At 36.8% G+C, this 20793-nt stretch overlaps 4 protein-coding genes across 6 annotated transcripts; 1 reads left to right on the top strand and 3 right to left on the bottom strand.

The window, feature by feature from the left end:
• Positions 1–1810: 1810 nt before the first annotated feature.
• LOC126366140 (uncharacterized) lies at positions 1811–3328 on the bottom strand. Its single transcript, XM_050009085.1, has 2 exons — positions 3021–3328; positions 1811–2045 (listed from the first exon to the last, which is right to left on the bottom strand). Exons 1-2 carry the CDS (start codon positions 3326–3328, stop codon positions 1811–1813), a joined length of 543 nt encoding a protein of 180 aa, XP_049865042.1.
• A 709-nt stretch (positions 3329–4037) lies between these two features.
• On the bottom strand, positions 4038–11601 carry LOC126366129 (mitochondrial ornithine transporter 1). The gene is made up of 7 exons (XM_050009074.1): positions 11098–11601; positions 10609–10690; positions 9894–10138; positions 9129–9275; positions 7250–7382; positions 6511–6708; positions 4038–5455 (listed from the first exon to the last, which is right to left on the bottom strand). Exons 2-7 carry the CDS (start codon positions 10676–10678, stop codon positions 5334–5336), a joined length of 915 nt encoding a protein of 304 aa, XP_049865031.1. The 5' UTR covers positions 10679–10690; positions 11098–11601; the 3' UTR covers positions 4038–5333.
• A 950-nt stretch (positions 11602–12551) lies between these two features.
• Positions 12552–19136, top strand: LOC126366112 (histone-lysine N-methyltransferase KMT5B). Of its 2 annotated transcripts, none has more exons than XM_050009047.1 (3): positions 12552–12785; positions 13108–13437; positions 13574–19136. In XM_050009047.1, the coding sequence occupies exons 2-3, from the start codon at positions 13117–13119 to the stop codon at positions 15362–15364; spliced, it is 2112 nt and encodes a 703-aa protein (XP_049865004.1). In that variant the 5' UTR covers positions 12552–12785; positions 13108–13116; the 3' UTR covers positions 15365–19136. The 2 variants fall into 2 exon arrangements, with proteins under 2 accessions (XP_049865004.1, XP_049865003.1); XM_050009046.1 differs by lacking the exon at positions 12552–12785 and adding an exon at positions 12919–13015.
• A 190-nt stretch (positions 19137–19326) lies between these two features.
• On the bottom strand, positions 19327–20424 carry LOC126366142 (RING-box protein 1A). Of its 2 annotated transcripts, XM_050009088.1 has the most exons (5): positions 20227–20421; positions 20109–20136; positions 19894–20015; positions 19567–19652; positions 19327–19455 (listed from the first exon to the last, which is right to left on the bottom strand). In XM_050009088.1, the coding sequence occupies exons 1-5, from the start codon at positions 20317–20319 to the stop codon at positions 19443–19445; spliced, it is 342 nt and encodes a 113-aa protein (XP_049865045.1). In that variant the 5' UTR covers positions 20320–20421; the 3' UTR covers positions 19327–19442. The 2 variants fall into 2 exon arrangements, with proteins under 2 accessions (XP_049865045.1, XP_049865044.1); XM_050009087.1 differs by having other exon boundaries at positions 20109–20424.
• Positions 20425–20793: the final 369 nt, after the last annotated feature.

Raw genomic sequence — 20793 nt, 5'->3', positions numbered from 1 at the left:
ATATTAAATAAATAAATGAACAAAGTAACAACGTGATTCTATTTAAAAACGATAGCCGATAGCAAACGATAATCAGATTTTTGGTTCAATAAACTTCAATCAAGGACCAAGTCTTCAATACTGTCTGCTAGACAGTGATTTTTTTTTATCAAAAGAAGTACAGAAGCAAATGATTGAACCATACAGTAATTTCTTTATGGTTTCGATTCAAACCGGAGAGTCTCGAGTTTCTCTGGGCACATAATGCGATCCCCATGGCACTGTCTAGAGAAGCACATTATTCTGGGCCAGATTGAGGGTAAGCGTGCCAGCGGAAGGGCGCCGATCAGATGGAGGAACCAGATTAAGCAGGTAGCTGGGGCCCTATACAAAGAGCTGTACATATGGCAGAGAACAGAACCCAGTGGAGGAAGATTACATACAATCACGATCCTCAGTAGTGAGGGACTGCCAAGAAAGAAGAAAGATCCAAAATCGGTCAGCGCAGGGGGGCTACCGGCTAACACGAAGCCGATTCAGATTGGAGCAAATCGAACATCGATTTGATTCTGTCGTATCGCGTAAGCAGCCAAGATTGCGATCCCCGATTCGTGACGTCACATGAAGTTCGGCAAGCCGATTGAACGAATGATTTCAGTACTTTTGACACTAAATCGGTACCGGCTAAAAAATCGAAGTTCGGCGTCTGAAGCCGATTCCCATTGGAAGTGTCAGTTGAAGCCGGGCACTTTTCAGTAACCGTGATCAATTTTAATTTCTTATTTTCACTGTTTTTCAACAGGTCCGTGTTGCTCTATGATCCAAACCATAATATGGTTCGAACTTGTATGCCCACAGAATTGGTGATAAGTGGATACGAGAAGAAATTACGACGCGCGCGAGTCAGCTCCATTTCGATTCAGTGGGAAAACACCTTAATTTAGTACGTGTAGTTGTGCATTATTATAACCTGCAGGGCAAAAATCAAATATCGACTATGGTCCAAGGAGATCTCTCTTTATCACAGGAAAGCTTCATACGTAGTCGTTACATGAGCCATGTCAGGGGCCTTTGGCGGCTCAATAGTAACCCTGACACCAGGGTTGATGGGGTTGGTAATCCATCTCACAACCCACACGATATAAGAGAGACAGGAAAGCTAGAAATCTTAGTATGATCGGCTATTTATCTAAGAAATACTTTTGTATGCAGTAATTTCCGAAAAGTAGTGATAAAATTGCAGCCTATCACATTAAATAAACATTGCCTAAAGTGGCTATGGAATTTGAAAAGCAATAGAGCTATCGTAGTTATCTGGTTCTCATACAAAGGGCGCGTTAGGGCCTTTCCATCCTATTTCTTTCTTCTTTTGCGTGGGTGAACCACTCAGCAACAACTCGCTGCTCGCATACTTACCTTGCCTAGACTGCGCATTTGACCACGAGGCAGTTGCCTCCGTGGCCCAGTGGTTGAGCGCTCGTTGAGCGTTTGTGCTCAGGATCCGGAGGTCCGGGTTCGATTCCCGATGGGCACATTATCGAAATCAATTTGCAGGCTTGAATCACCTGATTGTCCAAAAAAGTAAGATGATTCCGTGTTTCGGAAGGCACGATAAGCGGTTGATCCCGGGCTACTAGACCAAACACCTCCACCCACCCGCCGTGGAGCAGTGTTGAGTATGCTCCATACCCCCTCCGGTTGATTGAGGTCAGGCCTGTGCCCAGCAGTGGGACGGGTTCACGTGTATAAGCTGTTTAATATTTTTTATGTTTTAATTTCATTATAATACGTCATAACAATAATATTATTATTAAATATTAAATAAATGATATTATACAACACTTCGAAACGAATCTTTTATGTTGGGATATGAGTTCGGAATGAAATAGCTGTCGATGCATCCGAGTATGGGACTGTTGAAGCGTCCGAGGTATGATCCGCACGAGGCCGCGCCGAATATCAACCCCAGGAAGAAAGCCAGGGCAATGAGGATCATCAGAGCGCATTGACATTTGTTATGAGTCATCATAGCCTCCCTGCATATGCAGAGGAAGTCGTAAAATGACCTGGAAAATAAAAACTACATTTAACATCCCGCCTATCTCCCGTTTGGGGTAGGCAGAGCCCACGGAATTTGACTTACTACGTTCTGACACGCCACTTTCGGTTTTTTCTACTCTTATCAATGTCTAATCGACAATTATAGCAAATTATTATGACGTCAAATTTAATTTTAAACTAACATACATAAATATCTACATAAACTCAGGCTCGTAATCCTGAATGGGGTGAGCAGAGCCCATAATTTATGGGTCAGCTGGTATCCCTAAGTTGGAACTGAACTAAGCACAGCTGAAATAATGAAAATATAATTCATTATTCTTACGGAATTTGTCGATTCAACCCCCCTTTACGCTTCCGGCTAAATAGTTGATACCATCTGAAGCACACATACAATAAGTTACATGAAAAAAAAAAAACCCTTTTCCCACGCGTTATATTAGAATCATTACGTCACCACCTATCACGTTGGTATAACAGAAAGCTCGGTAAGGTGTGGACTTACGTTTATCTTGCGATGGATGTAGCTCTGACTACCCCATTTGGGATAGTCTTTTTACGAATTTTGTACTCACAAAATTTCTTTAAACACCACAGATATATAATGTTATATTAGAAGAATGAGTACATCTAACGTAATCTCTAGTGATGTGCAGTCGTAAAGACTTCAATAGTAAGGATACCAACTGCTTTTTATTCAAACTGTTTTTCTTGTACTCTGTTATTAACATCCTAAAAGTTAGGTAATAGAGCTCTGTTTACAGCGCCGTTTTACTGCCCGGAACGTTCCCAAAATGGAAATATTCCTACTAGCACATCACTGTTAACTTCTTACTTACCGATGTAAGTAAGTAGTCGTTACATGAGCCATGTCGGGGGCTTTAGCGGCTCAATAGTAACCCTGACATCAGGCTTAATGGGGTTAGTAATCCACCTCACAACCCATACGATAGAAGAGACTGGTAACTTGTAATCTTTACCTGCAACATCTGGTATTGTCACATAGTAGTTTATCAGTTCCATCCAACAGTCTTTGCAGTTGTTGTTGGGCTAGTGAAATGACTGGGCATTTCTTGTGCAGTATGCTGGCGATGTCGCCTTCTGTTTCCACGTCGCAGCTGCACCCGGGCAAGTCCAGGGTGTACCCGTCACTCCTAACCTCGCTCCTAGGAGTCTCCATCACGTCCTCCTCTCTAGGACTCCCATGATCGTCCTGCCGCCGATTCTTCTTATACGTCTTCCTCGAATATCGATAAATATTCTGCACCTGATAATCGTCTGACGACATCGCAATTTGAGGAATTATAAATTAGCAAACCATTTAAAATGTAGCATATATTTCCTACGAATATTCCTTTTAAAGCTTTTCTGTTTCAGTTCTTGATTAGTGGCTATTTAGTTTCCTATCAAAGTAGTGTCAAGAACATTGATATATAAATTATGTTACTATAGCAACACGCGTCAAGAATGTCAATTTGGACTCTGGGCCTAGACTAACGCACAGCAGTAGACAAATACCATACATACATAAACTCACGCCTATTTCCCACCGGGGTAAGCAGACACTATAGAATTCCATTTGCTTCGATTCTGACACACTTCTCTTGCTTCCTCTACACGCACGCCGGTTCAGAGTAAACCTTTTCTAAGAAGATCTCCAATTTGGTCAATGTAAGTCCTTTTAGGTCTTCCTTTGCCAGCCCCACCATCAACTTCTACTTCATCCGCTCTACGCGTCCAAACCAAACTAACATCCCCTTCTCAATCTTAGTCACTATATCGTCTTTTACACCACATCTCTGTCTTATCACACTGTTACAAATACCATAATATAAAAAAAAATATTGTTATATTTTGTTATTTTTTCCGTCAGACTAACTAATCTTTGCCACGATAATGATAGTAGGTACAACACTCTCTTAGTTTGGAGATAAGTATTAGTTTATCATAGAGTTTTATCCCTGAGGTCAGCTTTGATGATAATAAAATAACTGGGCGTGGATGTATCAAGTATTTTATTAAAACACAATTTCTTTTTGGTCACTAGATAACTTAATAGTAATGGTAATGTGTATAATAATAATAAAATGCGAAATAACAATATAAATTACAAATTGTGTTACTGATAAATCACAGTTTACCTAACCTAACGTTTACATTCTGCGCCGGCAGCCAATAGGAAAGTGGGCAGAGAAGAATGTATACTCCATATAAAACTCTCATTCTTTCCGTATGCCGACTAACGCGTGTGAGCGAGACAGACAGAGATCTCCTCTTTTCTCTTTAGCGGCTCGATATTAAACCTTTCAGTCATGACTTTCCACTCAAAGAAAAATCAACCTTATTGTTATTGTACTGCGATCGTTATTTGTAGTCACATCGATACTGTTTGTCAAAAGATGAACCACAAACCATGTTTTTTGACAAACGGAATATGGTTCATTCAAATTATGACCACAGAGCCGTAATAATAAGGTCGAGTTTTCTAAACTCTGTCGGCACTAATTCTGTTGGTGGTTTGTGGTCAATCTTTTGACAAACAGTATAAGACCCTACAAATAACGATCACAGTACAGTAATAATAAGGTCGATTTTTCTGAACTTCGTTGACACAAATGTCGGTGCGTGTTTGAAAGATGTAATAGCGCTATAAGACTAAATTAAGACTTAGAGGGGGTGAGGTCGGCACCAGCAACGAGTTGGTGCGGGGAGGATAGTTGTCGTTCTGTACGTAGAATTATATTTTATTCCATACATACATACATAAACTCACGCCTATTTCCCACCGGGGTAAGCAGAGACTATAGAATTCCATTTGCTTCGATCCTGACACACTTCTCTTGCTTCCTCCATTTATATAAATTCATCATTTCATTCATTCATATTTTTTTCTATTTTTTTTTGCATTTTATTCCATGGTATAATAAAAAACAGGTATGCTCAAAAGTGACAGCTAACATTTCAAGGTTAGCCGCGCTGACGTTATCTACCTTCGTTGCCATTTTGTAAAAAAAATAAACACGACCAATGCTTTTAATTTACTTTTCAAGGCAATTTTGAACTTTGGTAAAATATTTACTTACAGTTTGAATTATTATTATATATGTGAAGAGTAATAATAATTAGGTACATTAGTAACTCACTTAATTTTAAATAATAAAAACCAATTTAACGGTAACACTCGTGTAACACTTGCGTCGTCAAACGGCTAGCAATGGCGGCTGTGCATACCTGGTTTTATTATACCATGCTTTATTCTACGACAGAGGCAGTGGCTGAATGTAAACGCAGTATTAGTTCCCAAACCACTGATGCATGAACTTCTTCGAGTACTCGTAGACGACGAAGAGCACAGCGGTGGCGGGGATGGTTCGCACTAGCGTCGGCTTCAGACCGTTGTACAGGGCCAGGACTCCTGCAAATAATAAAAAAAATATCTATATAGGTCAATGACATCCTATAAACAAACAGACTTACATTCGCTAAGGAGTTTTTCTAAAAAAGTGTCTGAAATGTGTTCTAAATACGCATACAGTATGTTAAGAAAATAGTATAAGTTCATTCCCTCAAATTAAGTTTTATGGCTGTTTGCAAAGTGCAATATCAGTTGTACAGTGTCGTTACACGTCATGAAACTTACATCCCCCATTTTAGGCAAGTGTGTGTGTGTGTGTGTGGGGGGGGGGGTGTAGAAAGAGACAAAAATAGCCTATGTCACTCTCCATCACTTCTAAACTATCTCCAATCTTCGAAATTATTCGAACCAATTGCTAATATACGTACAGGTGTTAGTGACATCGTAACGAAAAAAAATGGAACGTCTATTTGATTGTACTAAAAACGATGGTGGGTGTTTTTATTGTCGCAAATGTTTATTTAAGATTTTGAGGTTTTACTGCACCGCAAAGTAAATCGAACAACGCGAAACAGTCGCTAGACCTACCTATGTCATGAGCAATATCATGTACCCACTTTAGAACTCTGTCGCACTATGTTATTTGACATTTAATGACACTTACGGTTTTATTTGTCAAAAAAGATAATGTGACATGGTTTCAAACTGTATACATATTAGTACTCGTGACTGTACGCGCGGCTACATTACACGTGCGTGCGTGATACGATGTTGATACTTAGGTAGGTATTTTCTTTAGTGGAGTTTTCGTTCTTTTATTTAGATGCTTAGTGGTTCAACGTTTAAATTTTTTTTGAGATTGTTGAAGTACCTACCTACCAATTATTAAAATGTACCTAAATAATTAAAAACACTACTTTCACCTTACCTTACTTGTTAATCCTTCGGATGAAGTACCTAGATACTCTAGAACACGTCACGTCACGTAGGTATGCAACATCGCGTCTCTTCCGCGGTAGGTAGGTAATAAGCGCTCGATATAATTCGCGCCACGCGCGGCGCGGTTGTCATGCAGACCCGGCTGGTCTTCTTATACCGTGATATTGGCTACTTACCTTCTTTCTTAACGATATCGACGCCGACTTGGAGGAACTTCTGCTTCTGGTTGGATATCTGTATGCGGGACTTGATGACGTCAGAGGGGAATATAACAGTCCATAGCACGAGCCCGCCGACGGCGCCGGCTATCATCGTCCGCACAAACCCGATGTCGTCTTTCGACTGTCCCGGCTTCGTTAGTAGCTCCCTCGTACCTGGAATATAACATAACATAGGTGCTAATTCCTGCAAACACCATCTAATTTTATTTTAAGTTATATCTGTCATTTTCTTATCCGCCGAAAAGGAACGGGACGGGTAATCGACAGGCATAAAATTTATGGAAAACCTACGTCAATTTTAAGCACAAATCTAAAACAAACGTTTAATAACCCGACAGAATTATGTTGACAGAACACGTCAAACGGTTTGCATACCAGCGACATACCTTTTCGATTCGCCCGGGTTATCCATTCATTTGCCCATTCTTTCTAACATTAAGAGCTGTCAATCATCCGTCCCTTTCCTTTTCGGTGGATAAGAAAATGACAGGTATAACTTAAAATAAAATTAGATGGCGTCTGCAGGAATTAACACCCTAAGCTAGCGACTATATTGGGAGACAGGGTTTCAATGCATAATTCAATGTAAAAACTGATAGCAATGATCGTTATTATTATTATACTTATGCCAATTGGGGAAGTCAGAGGTATATTGGTACTGTATTGTACAATATCTCTTCATCTTATTATTAACCTTCATATCCTCCGAAAAAGAAGAAATATCCTGGCATTTCTCTCATGATGGTCGGCACTAGTCCTCTGAACAGGCCCTGTATCCCGTACTGTCGGAATATCTGCTGAGTTAGCTGCAATGGCGATATTTTAATCTGAAACCAAGAGACATCTAATGAAAGTCGTTATTACAGTACCCAAACCAACGGGTGGATGGGGCCACGATGTCCCCAATTCCTGCAGACACCTAATTTTATTTTAAGTTATACCCGTTATTTTCTTATCCGCTGAAAATGAAAGGGTCGGATGATTGACAACTTTACTGTTAACACAATACACATGACAACACCAACAATATACATAAAACAAGAACAAGAATTAAAAACAACAATTAATGGTGCTAATTCCTATAGACACCACCTAATTTTATTTTAAGTTATATCTGTCATTTTCTTATCCGCCGCAAAGGAAAGCGACGGGCAATCGACAAGCATAAAACTTATGGAACACACGTCAATTTCAGGCAGATATCTAAAACAACCCTCTAAACATTTTACGTCGGCCAATAACCCGATAGAAGTTGATAGCACACGTCAAAACGGATTGTATACCAGCGAGATACCTTTTTGATTCGCCCAGGTCTGCCTAAAATGAAGAGATGTCACTCATCCGTCCCTTTCCTTTTTGGCGGATAAGAAAGTGACAGGTATAACTTAAAGTAAAATTAGGTGTCTGCAGGAATCGTGGCCATTATGTATGTATTATTATTAAGTCGTTTATGTACTAGTAAGTGTATGTATCTTTGTATTTTATTTTTATATGTTCAAGTATTCCCATGCTGCACTATCCCACTATATTATAATGTTAAATGTCTCCTATACTTAAAGCTTGTCTGGTAGAGATTGCTACTTAGCAATAATGTCGCCTATTGTACTCTTTCTATTTTTCTTTTGTTTTGTATTTTCCTCTTTGTGCAATACAGTATTTGTTATGTTATAAGATCACGCTTTTTTCCCTATAAGGGTATGCAGAGACCGAGTCCACTTAGTACAATATTTTTGGGTTGGGTAGTTTAATGTGATTTCCTAAGATAGATATGATGGATTTAAGAGTCTACCATGTTAGAAAAGGCACATTACCTCTGTCGGTTTTTACGACATGCCCGGGAAGTCCCAGTCCATCATAGAAACAGTAATAAATTAAGGTCGAAATCAGTATATACGCAAAACTAATATTATTAAAAGATATTAATACAGATTGCTGATAATGTTATCTAGGGAAAACATATTATTAAGTAAATATGTATTAAAGCTGATAATGAAAATTAGCTAAACATCTAAGATGAGAAAAGTAAATACCTACTGAAAGCAATAAACAACATAACATGGCATCACGCCTGAATCCCTGAAGGGGTAGGCAGAGATGAATTTATAGTAAAAACATTACACCCCTAATCCTCGCCGGTACGTCCTATGTAATAGCCATTACATAAACAGCCTATATATGTCCCACTTCTGGGCACAGGCCTTCCCTCAATCAATCGGAGGGAGTACATGAGCCATGTTAGAGGCCTTTGGTGGCTAAATAATAACCCTGACGGATTGATGAGGTTGGTATTCCACCTTACAACCCATACGATAAGAAGTAATATCATACTAATATCATAGTATCATTCATTTCCTGTAGCATAACAGGAAGTGGTAAAACAGAAAATAGACTACTCTGGGCGCCATCCCACTCGCGTCAGACAAGAGTACTGCGGGGCGAAAGGCAAGAGGGAAACCACTGCCCTAGTTTTCCCTAAAAGTGTAGCATGGAGAATGCTACACCGACAAGAATGTGGCTCTTAAATTAGAGATGATGTGATGAGATATATTAAAGGAATACCGAAGTCTTCATACAGCAGTTTGTGTGCCCTGCACATTGACTTCTCTCATAGCTTGCAGTTGGCATTTGATGAGCTCCGTCGGGCACAGTGTGAACGATGAGAAGAATGCAGCTAGGAAGCCTGCCGACGCGTTACTGAGCGCTGATAGTTGTTCCACTGACTGAAAATAATATTTCTGAATTAGTATTGTGTAGCATATTGAAGACTATAGAGAACCGGAGAGGAAATATGATTGGCCACCTGATACGACACGATTCATTTATAACTAACATTATAGAAGGAAAAATTTAAGGGAAGAGAGGAAGGGGTAGACCTAGGATAACATTTATGAAACAAATCAAAGAGAAGGTGCAGGTCGTGTCGTATCGGGAGGTGAAGGTTTTGGCGGGAAGAAGAGAGGAATGGCGGTTACTCCACCGACAAGAGCGCAGCTCTTAAATAGAGAGAGAGAGATTGTGCAGCTATTTGTTTTACAGTGAAAACTTCGTAAGTGTTTGTTTGCAAAGTCACATTGTCACATTCTGATGTGATTTCCTTCAGCAAAATCTCGAAACAAAAATGCTATTTTTATTCTAGGTAAAAATTGAGACTACAAATTGTTACTTGGATTGAAATTAGCGTTAACAAAAATCACATCTTTCTTCAGTAGGTAACACTTTGAATCAAGTTTTTTTACATGACAAATGTCTCATCTGCCTAAAATTACTGCAGCTTCTCACAACCTGTACAGCCGGGAATTTTCGTAATTATATTTTGACTTGATGGTTAGGAAGCTTACCTCTGTTCCAGTGACATGGCAGACGAACTTTTGGCAGTACCCATAAGCAGCAAAAAGAACTGAGTTCTCCGCTACATTGGCCATAATTGCAGGTGTGGTCCCCGCATAGAGACCTCTCACAATACCGTCGTTTTTGAGTGTTACTTTCAGACAGTCTAACATTCCTTTATACAAGTGTGGAAATGTCTGCATTTTAACTTTTACTGTGTCAAGTGGTTGTCCTACATATACTACTGCTACACCACCTGATAAAAAAAAAATAAACAATTAGTACATTGAGCTGTGAATAATTACTCTAAAATCCACGTCACAACCCACGTTAAAGAAGAAGGAGTAGTAATATTTTTGATTTGAGACAAACAAATTATGTTTTGTGTCCATATTTTGTTACAATATAATTAGCGTTAATTAGTTGTGCATTGATGGCAAATAAAGGTAACTTATCTAATTCCAAAAAAAAATAAATGTCTAGAACATTTAGAAATGTCTAGTTGAGTAATTAAAATATTAATAATATATATATTTTTTTATTGTATTAATAAGAATTATTAATTATTGTTTAAAATAGTTTCAGACCTATTTTCTCAACAGTAAGAGGTAATTTAAAAAAAGGTAATAATAAAAATAGAGGTATAAAAAAGTAAGCATAGGGAGAAAATTACTGGTTTCCTTTGTTGTGTGGTGCAATAAAGTATATTTGAAGTATTTTGCTTACCCAATGAACCGGCTGTAAAGTCTATGACTCCACTTTTAACGGACCCAGAGGACCCTGATGAATGTGTCATGGTTGGTGTATTCTGAAATTTATAGCCATAGGTAATAGTTAATTAGAATTATATTTCTTATCAATTATATAGGTTATCACGCAATGATAGATAATTACGGCGTATAATCTTATATCGCAAACATTTCTTACTTAAGTATTATAAAAATAACCTAACTATAAATAATATGCATCAAAAAGGTAAGAATGATTATTAACATAAATTCATAGGTATACCAATAATTAAAAAAAGATACATAGATGAGAAGCACAAGGTACTCTTATGTAAAATTGCGATAAGGAAATTGTTACAATTATGTCGTAAGTATTTACGTGATTCACTTTATAAAGTTCACTTTCAATTTATATATAGGAAAGAAACAGTCAACGATAACTTCAACTAACTACAACTATAGTTACTACAGTTTAACTTAGAAATACCTTTTATATTTATGTCTAATACTGCAGCAACTTTCCTAAAATCAAATTATTCCGCCACAGGTCCTACGAAACACACCACACGTGAAATTGAACTGATTTTTTTTTTTTTTGGTTTGGTTTTCCCCGAAGGGTAAGGCAAAGGGAACTATGCCCATACAGCCATGTCTGACGTATTTTTTTTCTTGATGATTAATGAAATGATGAAAGGTGATGATGATGAAACCTAAGCCCCCACCCTCGGAGTAGACTCCTACTCCGAACCCCAAACGAATTAACTCAAAAGTCCGCATAAACTTTTGAGTTATGAAGCGGCTTCCTGACACGAAGCGAAAATAGGCAGATACACTTTGTTTATTGAATACTCCAATATAATAACACTCGCGAATGTCTTCCGACTAACTTAATGCGATCATTAACCACAAAACACCACTTCGTATTAATTATTTAGATCATTCAATGAAGAAAGTAACTGTCCCGTTCCCGCCTCCCGCCAAAAAGCCCGAAATTGAACTGAATTGATTGACAGACCGGGACTGATTTTTTTTTTTTTGTTTTTGTTTTCCCCGAAGGGTAAGGCAAAGGGAACTATGCCCATACAGCCATGTCTGACGTATTTTTTTCTTGATGATTAATGAAATGATGAAAGGTGATGATGATGAAACCTAAGCCCCCACCCTCGGAGTAGACTCCTACTCCGAACCCCAAACGAATTAGCTCAAAAGTCCGCATAAACTTTTGAGTTATGAAGCGGCTTCCTGACACGAAGCGAAAATAGGCAGATACACTTTGTTTATTGAATACTCCAATATAATAACACTCGCGAATGTCTTCCGACTAACTTAATGCGATCATTAACCACAAAACACCACTTCGTATTAATTATTTAGATTATTCAATGAAGAAAGCAACTGTCCCGTTCCCGTTTCCCGCCAAAAAGCCGATCGGGACTGAACACTGACGACAGCTTGACAGGTTCTTGACAGACATAACAGAATGTTGCCAGATCGATTTGAAAATCCGAAAATCCGGTGAGGTGGGTCGGTCTTTGGCTCTGTCTGTGACGCTGAAATCCGTAGACTACATTGTTTCAAAAACATTTTTGAATGTTCGATTGTTTTATGGAAAATTTTCTCTGATGATTGTCGGAGGATTGTCTCAAAAAGTTTCATTGCATCATATTAATCGATCGATTCGATCGACACATCACTAGCAAGTAGTTTAAGAAGGTTGTTATAATAATATTTTGACGATGTTAAAAAAGTCTCGCAAAATACTTTGTTATATAAAATTATTAAATTGTATTTTTACAATTTACAATCTTATGTCTTATAGTCAATTAGTTTCGTTCGTTATATTTTATTGTTGTAATCTATTCAAAATAAAATTGGAATTAAAATATTTTGTCGTATTTTTCGTAACTATCTTCAAACATGTGATAATAAAATGAACTGAGTTCACGAAACATGGTTGTTTTTCAGCTTTTCCTGTAGATTTTTTGAGTAATAAGTTTCTTTCAAACTTAATAATTTTGAATTATAATGAAGCATACATAGCAATATTAATTTTTGTTTGATATTGTTATGTTTGATATATGTAAATAACCTAGCAGTTAGCGTCTGAAAGTGCTTCTGTACAGTAAAGTTGTTATTGGAAATAAACATGAATTTTGTGTATTTTCAATGATTTAAGTAAGTGTTACGTGTAGTTAAATATTCTTACAGTGTAAATAGTTAATTGTGTGTTCGTTTAGTGCTTTTATAATTACGGAAAACAGTGTATAATTTTTGACGTGTCGTTTTTTTGGATTTCGTGTTCGGCCGCCATGTTTGTCCTTTTATAAATTCAGAAATACTAAATGATTATTGTTACGTTGCATGCGACTGTTGATGTATTTTGTTTCCGTCAAAGTAGTTTTTTGGTAATATTAGTCCAAGCTGCAATACCTGACAGAGTTTAGTCATTGTTGACGTTGAAACGTTTGTATAACAGTATCGCGTCTTTGTTGTTCAGGTGTTCAGGATGGTTGTTGGATCGGCGGCGTATCCTGGGCGGCAGGTGCTCCACAAGATGCAGCCGATGGGCATGACTCCTCGCGAGCTATCGGAATATGACGACCTGGCGACAGCTCTCATCGTGGATCCTTACCTTGGCATTACCACTCATAAAATGAATATTCGTTATAGACCTCTTAAAACAAATAAGGAAGAATTAAAGAACATAATCAAAGAATTTATTCAGACTCAAGACTACAACAAAGCATACACAAAATTAGCCAATGGAGAGTGGATGCCAAGACATTTTAGCAAAAATAAACATCAACAGAGCAAACTCAGAGAACATGTTAGTACCTATTTGTTTATTATATCTTTATCACCTAATTTACTTACTCATAGACCTTAAATGAACTCATTTACACATTATTTAATTATCTTTCTGTTGTATGTTAAGGAGTTAAAAATATTTGTTTTATTTTCAGATATACCGCTATTTACGAGTTTTCGATAAAAAAGCTGGCTTTGTTATTGAGCCTTGTTATAGATATTCCTTGGAAGGTAGAGTTGGAGCTAAGATTTCAACTACAAAAAAGTTCTTTAAACATGAAAGGATAGATTTTCTTGTTGGATGTATTGCAGAGATGACTGAAGAAGAAGAAAAACAACTTCTACATCCTGGAAAAAATGATTTTTCGGTCATGTATAGTTGTAGAAAAAATTGTGCACAATTATGGCTTGGGCCTGCGGCTTATATCAATCATGACTGTAGACCAACTTGTACTTTTGAAGCTACAGATAGAGGCAAAGCTTTTGTCAGAGTCTTGCGGGACATAGAAGTTGGAGAAGAAATAACTTGTTTTTATGGAGAAGATTTTTTTGGAAATGGGAATTGTTACTGTGAGTGTGAAACTTGTGAAAGACGAGGCAAAGGCGCATTTTCAGTTAAGAGTCCACTCAATGATGAACAAGCCACGCGATATAGATTCAGAGAAACAGATAATAGGATCAATAGAACAAAAGCAAAGCAAATTCAAAAATCTGTGAATGGGAAGAACATGGAAAAATCTCGAATATCTAATAGGCAGGATTCAAGCATAGTGTCACCACTGAGCATGAAGGAGATGAAACAAAAAGGTTTAACAAAATATGATGCTGAACTTTTAATAGCTCAAGGATGTATTGCTGATGTTGTGGATGGCTCTGTTCATAAAGAAACTCAGGGTAGTAGAGAGTCATCTGCTTCAAGTCGAGGGGAACGGTTGCGGCGCCGCACAGACAGTTGCCGCGTAGCCAACGGCGCCGCGTCAACGACAGCCACAGGTAGTATTCAACGTAAAGCTCCGCCTTCCCGTTGTTGTAGCACCACTAGCTCGCGAAGTAGTCGTGATTCACACACAGGAATAGTATTGAGAAGTCATAAAAGATTAGTTGATACTTGCCCTCCTTCTACTTTTACAAAAACAAAAGGTAGTTTCAAAGGAAATTCAGAAACTAAATCTGGTAGGAACCTTAATACCCCTAAGTCTGAAACTGATGTAACTACTGTAGAACCACATAATATAGTTATAAAAACCGAACCTACTAATGACAACCAAAAAGAGAGCTGTGAAACAGATGTCAATCCTGTTGATGTTGTCAAAACAGATTTGGTATCAACTGAGAATGAATGTGATATGAAGGAATCTCCACAACCGAGAACTGAAGTAAATACACTTGTACAAGTGAAACGTGAAGATTCTGAAAATCATTCAGATGCTCCAAAAGAACAAAAAGCTGAAGGTGATGCATGTGTAGGTGAAAAATCATGTTTGCAAAGTGAGATTAATGACTTTAGAGAAAATGTAAATCCAAGTGAAGCGAAAGATAGTAAAATGAACAAAAGTAACAAAGTAGATGTAAATTGGACTGAAGAATCTAAAAAGGAAGCAGACTCTGGCCCTCCATGGTTGGTAGATAACTCCAACAAGAGCAGCGAGTGTCCGTGCACGCCGCCGCGCAGAGGGCTGAAGTTGACGCTGCGAGTGAAGCGCAGCCCGGCCGTGGAGGAGGTGCTGGAGTGCGGCGGCGCGGCCGAGGCGCCCGAGTACGAGGTCTTGCGGCTGGAGGGCGTCGACCCCGAGACCGCGCGCCGCCTCAAGAAGCGGCGGCGCTCTAAGGAACGCCACCGCAAACACAGTCCTATCCGTCCCCTGCCTCCTATGAAACGATTAAGGTTAATCTTTGGCAATGAGAGTCGTACAATTGATCTACCTGCTGCTATTTCAGCGGACTGACAGCCGCGACTACCTTATGGTTATGTTTCCACCGTTATTATTCAATTATTAGTTTAATTGTCCCTGACTAGGATTATTTTATCTAGTATTTATTACTGTGACGTGAAGCTTTTGTTTTAAGTATTGTGTGATAGGCATCAGATCTTTATTGATGATTCCATGGAATATTTATTAAACATAAAAGTGGATGACTTGTTATTTCATTAGCACAAAAATAAACTTATGTCCTGGAAAAATGTATTTCAGTCTTGATCAAAGACAATCAAAGGGTCAATATTTTAAGACTTATCAAAGTTTTGATTTATTATGTACTTTTATTAGTTAATCTGATAACAGATATGTGAAATTCATAAAAATAAGCGAATGCCTTACATAGTAGTAACATCATCTTTTATTAATTCATATTATAAAAATGATTTTCTTTTTAAATAATTTATTGGAATAATAATATAATCTAAATGTTAAAAAAATATTGACATGCTTGTTCCAGAGAGTCGAAATTTTACCGTATGTATGACTAATTAATTAATAATCATGCAGGGTGTTTATTTCATCTTCCAGACATTAAAACTATGTAGGTTATTGATGACTGATTCTATACCAAATTAATTGCAAAAATTTGGAATGTGTAAAATAATTCTATGTACTTGCTGTGGTGCATCCTTTATGAAGTAGTAATGAATGACAAATGAATACCCTGTATATTGTCTTAATTTGATTGATGAGTTTACATTTCCAACTTTGTGTTCATTGCATGTAATTTGTGTAATATAATGTCTGTATATTAAAAAAAAGTAAATATGCATTCAATTGACGATAAGGCAAATTCTATTTGTAATTGTAGTGTATTAACTTAATTTTTAGTGGTATTGGTACCAAATATACTACTTATGAAATTTAACAGTGTAAAAACAATGGAATGCTGTTCTAATGTAAATGGTGCGCTTGAAACCAGGTATACTTTGTGATGATCACTTATACTGCCGGCTATAATGTTACGGATTACATAATTTTAGGTATTACTTTTTATATGCGAGGTATGTCGAGCTGAAATGATTGCATTATATTCCTTGCAGCCACATGCTGCGCATAGGATTGCCACCTTTTTTTTTACAGAAATATAGTATTTTTTGGCAATTGGCTAAACTGTATAGTATTCTAAGTTAATCCAAGAAAATAAAAAGGACCTAAGACCATGATATCACGGGATTTCCGTCTCTGTGCCCGGTTATTACATGGGACTTAAACATAGCTGGCGACGAGTAGATGTATTATACACCTGTGCCTACTCTTTGCATCCTGCAGGCGTGATGCTACGTTATGAATGACCAATTTTTTCGGTTATTTATTATTTAATAAATATGTTAATTAATGTGGTATTTTACATAGCTTTTTATTGAAAAACATGAATCTACTAGCTTTCAATACAATACAAAACTCTATTGCACTTAAAACATATATTATTATTATTAGCTTTCCACACGCTGTTGAACTTCGGTTATACGGGATACGCACTTTTTTGAAGTTTCGTGCCCAATTTGGGACATTTGTCGAGAGACATGTGTCTAAACACCGCACGATATCTTATCTCGCTGCCATGCACCTGAAGAGAGTGGGCGGCGTCGTCGATATACATTTGGGACATATGTCGCACGAAAAAGGTCTTCTACTGAGGACGACTTTTTGACATTGTCACTGGAAAGTTGACAAATGACAGCGAGAAAACCGAGGGATTCATCCAGAACTTTTCAACAATTTGATATTCAAGTGCTTTTAATTCGCCGTGATTTATATTCCGGCCATTTAAGTCGAAAATGAAATCATCGATAAAAAATAAGTAGTACTTTTGTGTACTATATTACATTTGTAAAATATGTAGAATGAGTTACTCAAATATAGTATAGTGTATAATATAGTATCTAAAGTGGGAAGCAGGGGAAAGATTAAGAAGACTATAATATCACATTGTACGGGTGGGTGGCAACCCTAGCTGCGCACTGGATAGGCAGACGCGTCCACTGGTATTAACTGTAAAACAATTGGCGTTTTATGTTTTGAACATCGATCGAATCCAGACTGTATCTTTATGATTACACGAATTTAATGCTTACGTTTTGCCAACGGATAGTACTTAGTTTCCCTTCAAGCACGACGATCAAAGTAGTGATTTATATTATTTAAGTATTATATCCTTCGGTAAGGTTCTTAGGTAAAGAGGGTCATACCAAGATCAAAATTTTAGCGAATACAACTATAAAAATAGCAGAGGGTGCTTGTCAAACACACTTACAGTTTATTTAAATTATTTGCCGTCATTTATCATATCATTGCAAGCATTCTCTGTTAACTTGTTTGTTAATCTGCAATATATTTGATTGATTAGGTACACATAATTGTTATGTAGTTCAATTTGGAAAAAATACTTGATAAGCGATTGATTAGAGATTATCTAGTTTAAAATGTTAGAAGTAATTTGACGGTGATATGGTCACTGAATATACTGCCTCATAAAATGTTCACTTGTTAGTATGTTGTAAAATCAAAGATGGTTTGTCTTGTTCCCATACAAAACACTGGTTTTGATCATTTATATTCTGAAATATAGGAGAACTATGCGGCAGCGACCGGCTTATTGACTTCCAAATTAAGAGGGTACCTACACAAATCATACTGGTTCATTTTATGCACATTCAAATCTGTTGACTAGAATATAAAGTTGTACTGTTAAAGTGACCTTAGCAGTTTCGAGGTTAAATGCCATTTACACATCCGACCGGCTTTCTTTCTTCAGCCTTATATTAATTTTTATTCCACATTTGAAACATTGTTCACCACTGTAAAATTGATATGAAATAAGGGACAAAATAATTCAGTTACACAGTATTACACTTTCGCATACTCTTTATAGCGAAAATTAAAAAATCGTAAGCGATTTTTTGAAAAATCACATTCCGATGTATTTTTTGTTAACAAAACTTCGCAATAGACAAACTAGTTTCATACCCGGTAAAAATTGTTGTTTCAATGTTTATCTGGAATGAAATTAATAAGGGGCTTTCCAATCGGCGTTCCCCAAAAATACGATAGATGGCGTTGTTAAGTTTTTCTTCGTTTAAACTTCTAATTTCATGGATAACAGACATATGCATCTTTTCTTTGTTTTTGGGTATAAATGATGATCCTTTTTATTACACCAAGATACAATTACAATTTCCACCCGTTATTATTCTGGTCAAAATAAAGAGAAGCAATATAGGCAGCAATATCATTCTATACATAATGTGATCCAAATATCAAGCAAGAATTAGTTTTATGTTTCTGCCATTACATTACATTTTTGAATAATTATATACCCCAGCAATAAGAAAATTGGTAATTATGACGTTCATCTATCGTGTATTTGGGGAACATCGATTGAGAAGTCATTGAAAGAGGTTTTGTTGAAGAAAATCACTTCAGAATGTCATTTTTCAAGAAGGCGCTTACATGGTCTTCTCTATAAGGTGGTATACAGTATTTGGGCAAGACTTACTGACAATTAATGCTGCGCATCATTTACTGCCCAATCATGGAATGGTTGAATTGGTTGTATTGTATTTATTTGTAATATATTGCTAGTAACAATCTATCTAGCTTTTGTGATATTCCAACAAGGAATGGCATGTATAAAAATCTATGAGCTAGATGAAAAAAGTTGCATATTGTTGATAAATAAGCCATTATGAAATATTTTCATTTAGATATCACAATAAAATGCCTCAACTTTCTTTTGGTAATGTTTTTCATTTTAAAACGTCCATACTTATGTTACGGGTAGAATAAAATAAGTTTTCATCCCCAAAAAATAATAATTTCATATTTGGCTGGTAAGAATATTTACTATTTTTTTGTGTTTTTCATTAATAATTACATGATTGCACACTTAAAATTTACAAAATGTCCGACAAATTAATAACGAAAAATTTGGTAATGAGTTAGTTTATTAAGAACTTAATGCAATATTGACATTTTTAAGCCCAATATCATCGTTCACACATAAAGGTAGCTCCATATTTGGGCCTTTGTGGGACTATCTGCTCTAGTGGCCATACCTGGGAAAAAGAAAAGGTTTGTATTTATAAAATATTTTCCAATTCACCCACAAAATAACCATATTACTTAAATCATTTATATATTATAGGAGGTACTTTTATATTACTCACTTTTGGAATTCCCATTCTCTGTTGTCTAAAGGACACACTTGCCGAGTCTTAAGCCAACGTGAGATACAATGGAAGTGGAATGCATGCTGAAAAAAAAACTTCATTGTACTTACTTATATTTACAAAAAAAAACAAAAGTTAGGCTTATCTCGTAAAACAGATCTCTTCCACTCAACCCCAATGGAATAAGTGGTGATAAATATTTTTAAATATTGTATTAACTCCTGTTATCATATTGGCTTTTGAGTACAAGAGACCATAGTTCGATATATACCTCTACAATTTTGAAAACAAATTTCTAACTAGACATCGAAAATTAGAACTTACATTACAAACACCCCAGGCTACTGTGCACTCCTCACTGGTAGCAGATGCCTGGTTAGCTTGGCACTCTATACACAGATCCATTATATGATTGCGGCAGATCGCGCAGTTATCCACGACGATATCTGAACAAAACAAAACGAGTTAAAACATACACTAATTTGCATTTGGAGGTTATAACGTAAGTAATACAATAATATAAACGAAATTATACATACCCCAAGCCCAAAGAGCGACAGCATTCCACTGAAATGAGAAATATTGGGTAAACAAAGATATTAATAACAAAGAAAAGTATGTAGCACTACAATGATGATGCACATTCAAGAAGTTTACCTTTTTAACTTCAAATCTCTTTTTGTCACCTTTTCCACTACTGGACGACGCCATCTCTACTTCTTCTTCATCGACATCCATAGCAGAAGCCATATTTTTTCAAGATACCTTATTTTTTAGACCTAAAATGAATAAAAATTGCACTGTACACAATTTATTTGACGGAAGGACAGCGGACAATTTTGGATTTTGACAGTGACAGTTGGAACATGATGTATTTTTTTGTACTGTTTAGAATCAATTCAGAGGGTCAAAAAAGGAAAACATTATCTTCCCAATGATTTATCTTTACCTTTATTAGCGCTGATTTCAATTATTAAAAGCGGAAGTAGTGTGGGCACAGATAGAGCACACTTATCGATGCTTTTTTAAATCTTGAGTTAGTGACGTGCTTATTAGTAATCGACTATTCCTTCAACCTTATTACCCGACTACGGCGAATTAAAAAGGAGGGTTATTTAGAATATTTGCTCTGTAGTGGGTAAGATACTTTTCCAGATATATGATAACAAGAAAGGAAAAAAACTTGGTCCAGGTGACCTTATTATAGATTCAAGATAAATAAAT

Source organism: Pectinophora gossypiella, chromosome 4 (genome assembly GCF_024362695.1).
Source record: "Pectinophora gossypiella chromosome 4, ilPecGoss1.1, whole genome shotgun sequence".
Classification (NCBI taxonomy): Eukaryota; Metazoa; Arthropoda; class Insecta; order Lepidoptera; family Gelechiidae; genus Pectinophora; species Pectinophora gossypiella.
Note: the sequence above shows the minus strand (reverse complement) of the source record. Positions and strands in the feature narration are given on the sequence as shown.

Bases quoted from the DNA above. Each gene is read 5' to 3' on its own strand.
- LOC126366140 (XM_050009085.1), bottom strand. From the start codon at position 3,328: ATGTCGTCAGACGATTATCAGGTGCAGAATATTTATCGATATTCGAGG. The intron at 2,046-3,020 runs GTAAAGATTACA...TTTATTTTCCAG, and splicing joins GACAATACCAGATGTTGCAG to GTCATTTTACGACTTCCTCT.
- LOC126366129 (XM_050009074.1), bottom strand. From the start codon at position 10,678: ATGACACATTCATCAGGGTCCTCTGGGTCCGTTAAAAGTGGAGTCATA. The intron at 7,383-9,128 runs GTATGAAGACTT...TCTTGGTTTCAG, and splicing joins TGCAGGGCACACAAACTGCT to ATTAAAATATCGCCATTGCA. The intron at 6,709-7,249 runs GTTAATAATAAG...GTTATATTCCAG, and splicing joins CTTTTTCGGAGGATATGAAG to GTACGAGGGAGCTACTAACG.
- LOC126366112 (XM_050009046.1), top strand. From the start codon at position 12,953: ATGATTATTGTTACGTTGCATGCGACTGTTGATGTATTTTGTTTCCGT. The intron at 13,016-13,107 runs GTAATATTAGTC...TTTGTTGTTCAG, and splicing joins TCCGTCAAAGTAGTTTTTTG to GTGTTCAGGATGGTTGTTGG. The intron at 13,438-13,573 runs GTTAGTACCTAT...TTTTATTTTCAG, and splicing joins AGAGCAAACTCAGAGAACAT to ATATACCGCTATTTACGAGT.
- LOC126366142 (XM_050009087.1), bottom strand. From the start codon at position 20,319: ATGGCTTCTGCTATGGATGTCGATGAAGAAGAAGTAGAGATGGCGTCG. The intron at 20,016-20,108 runs GTATGTATAATT...TGTTTTGTTCAG, and splicing joins TGTCGCTCTTTGGGCTTGGG to ATATCGTCGTGGATAACTGC. The intron at 19,653-19,893 runs GTAAGTTCTAAT...TTTTTTTTTCAG, and splicing joins TAGCCTGGGGTGTTTGTAAT to CATGCATTCCACTTCCATTG.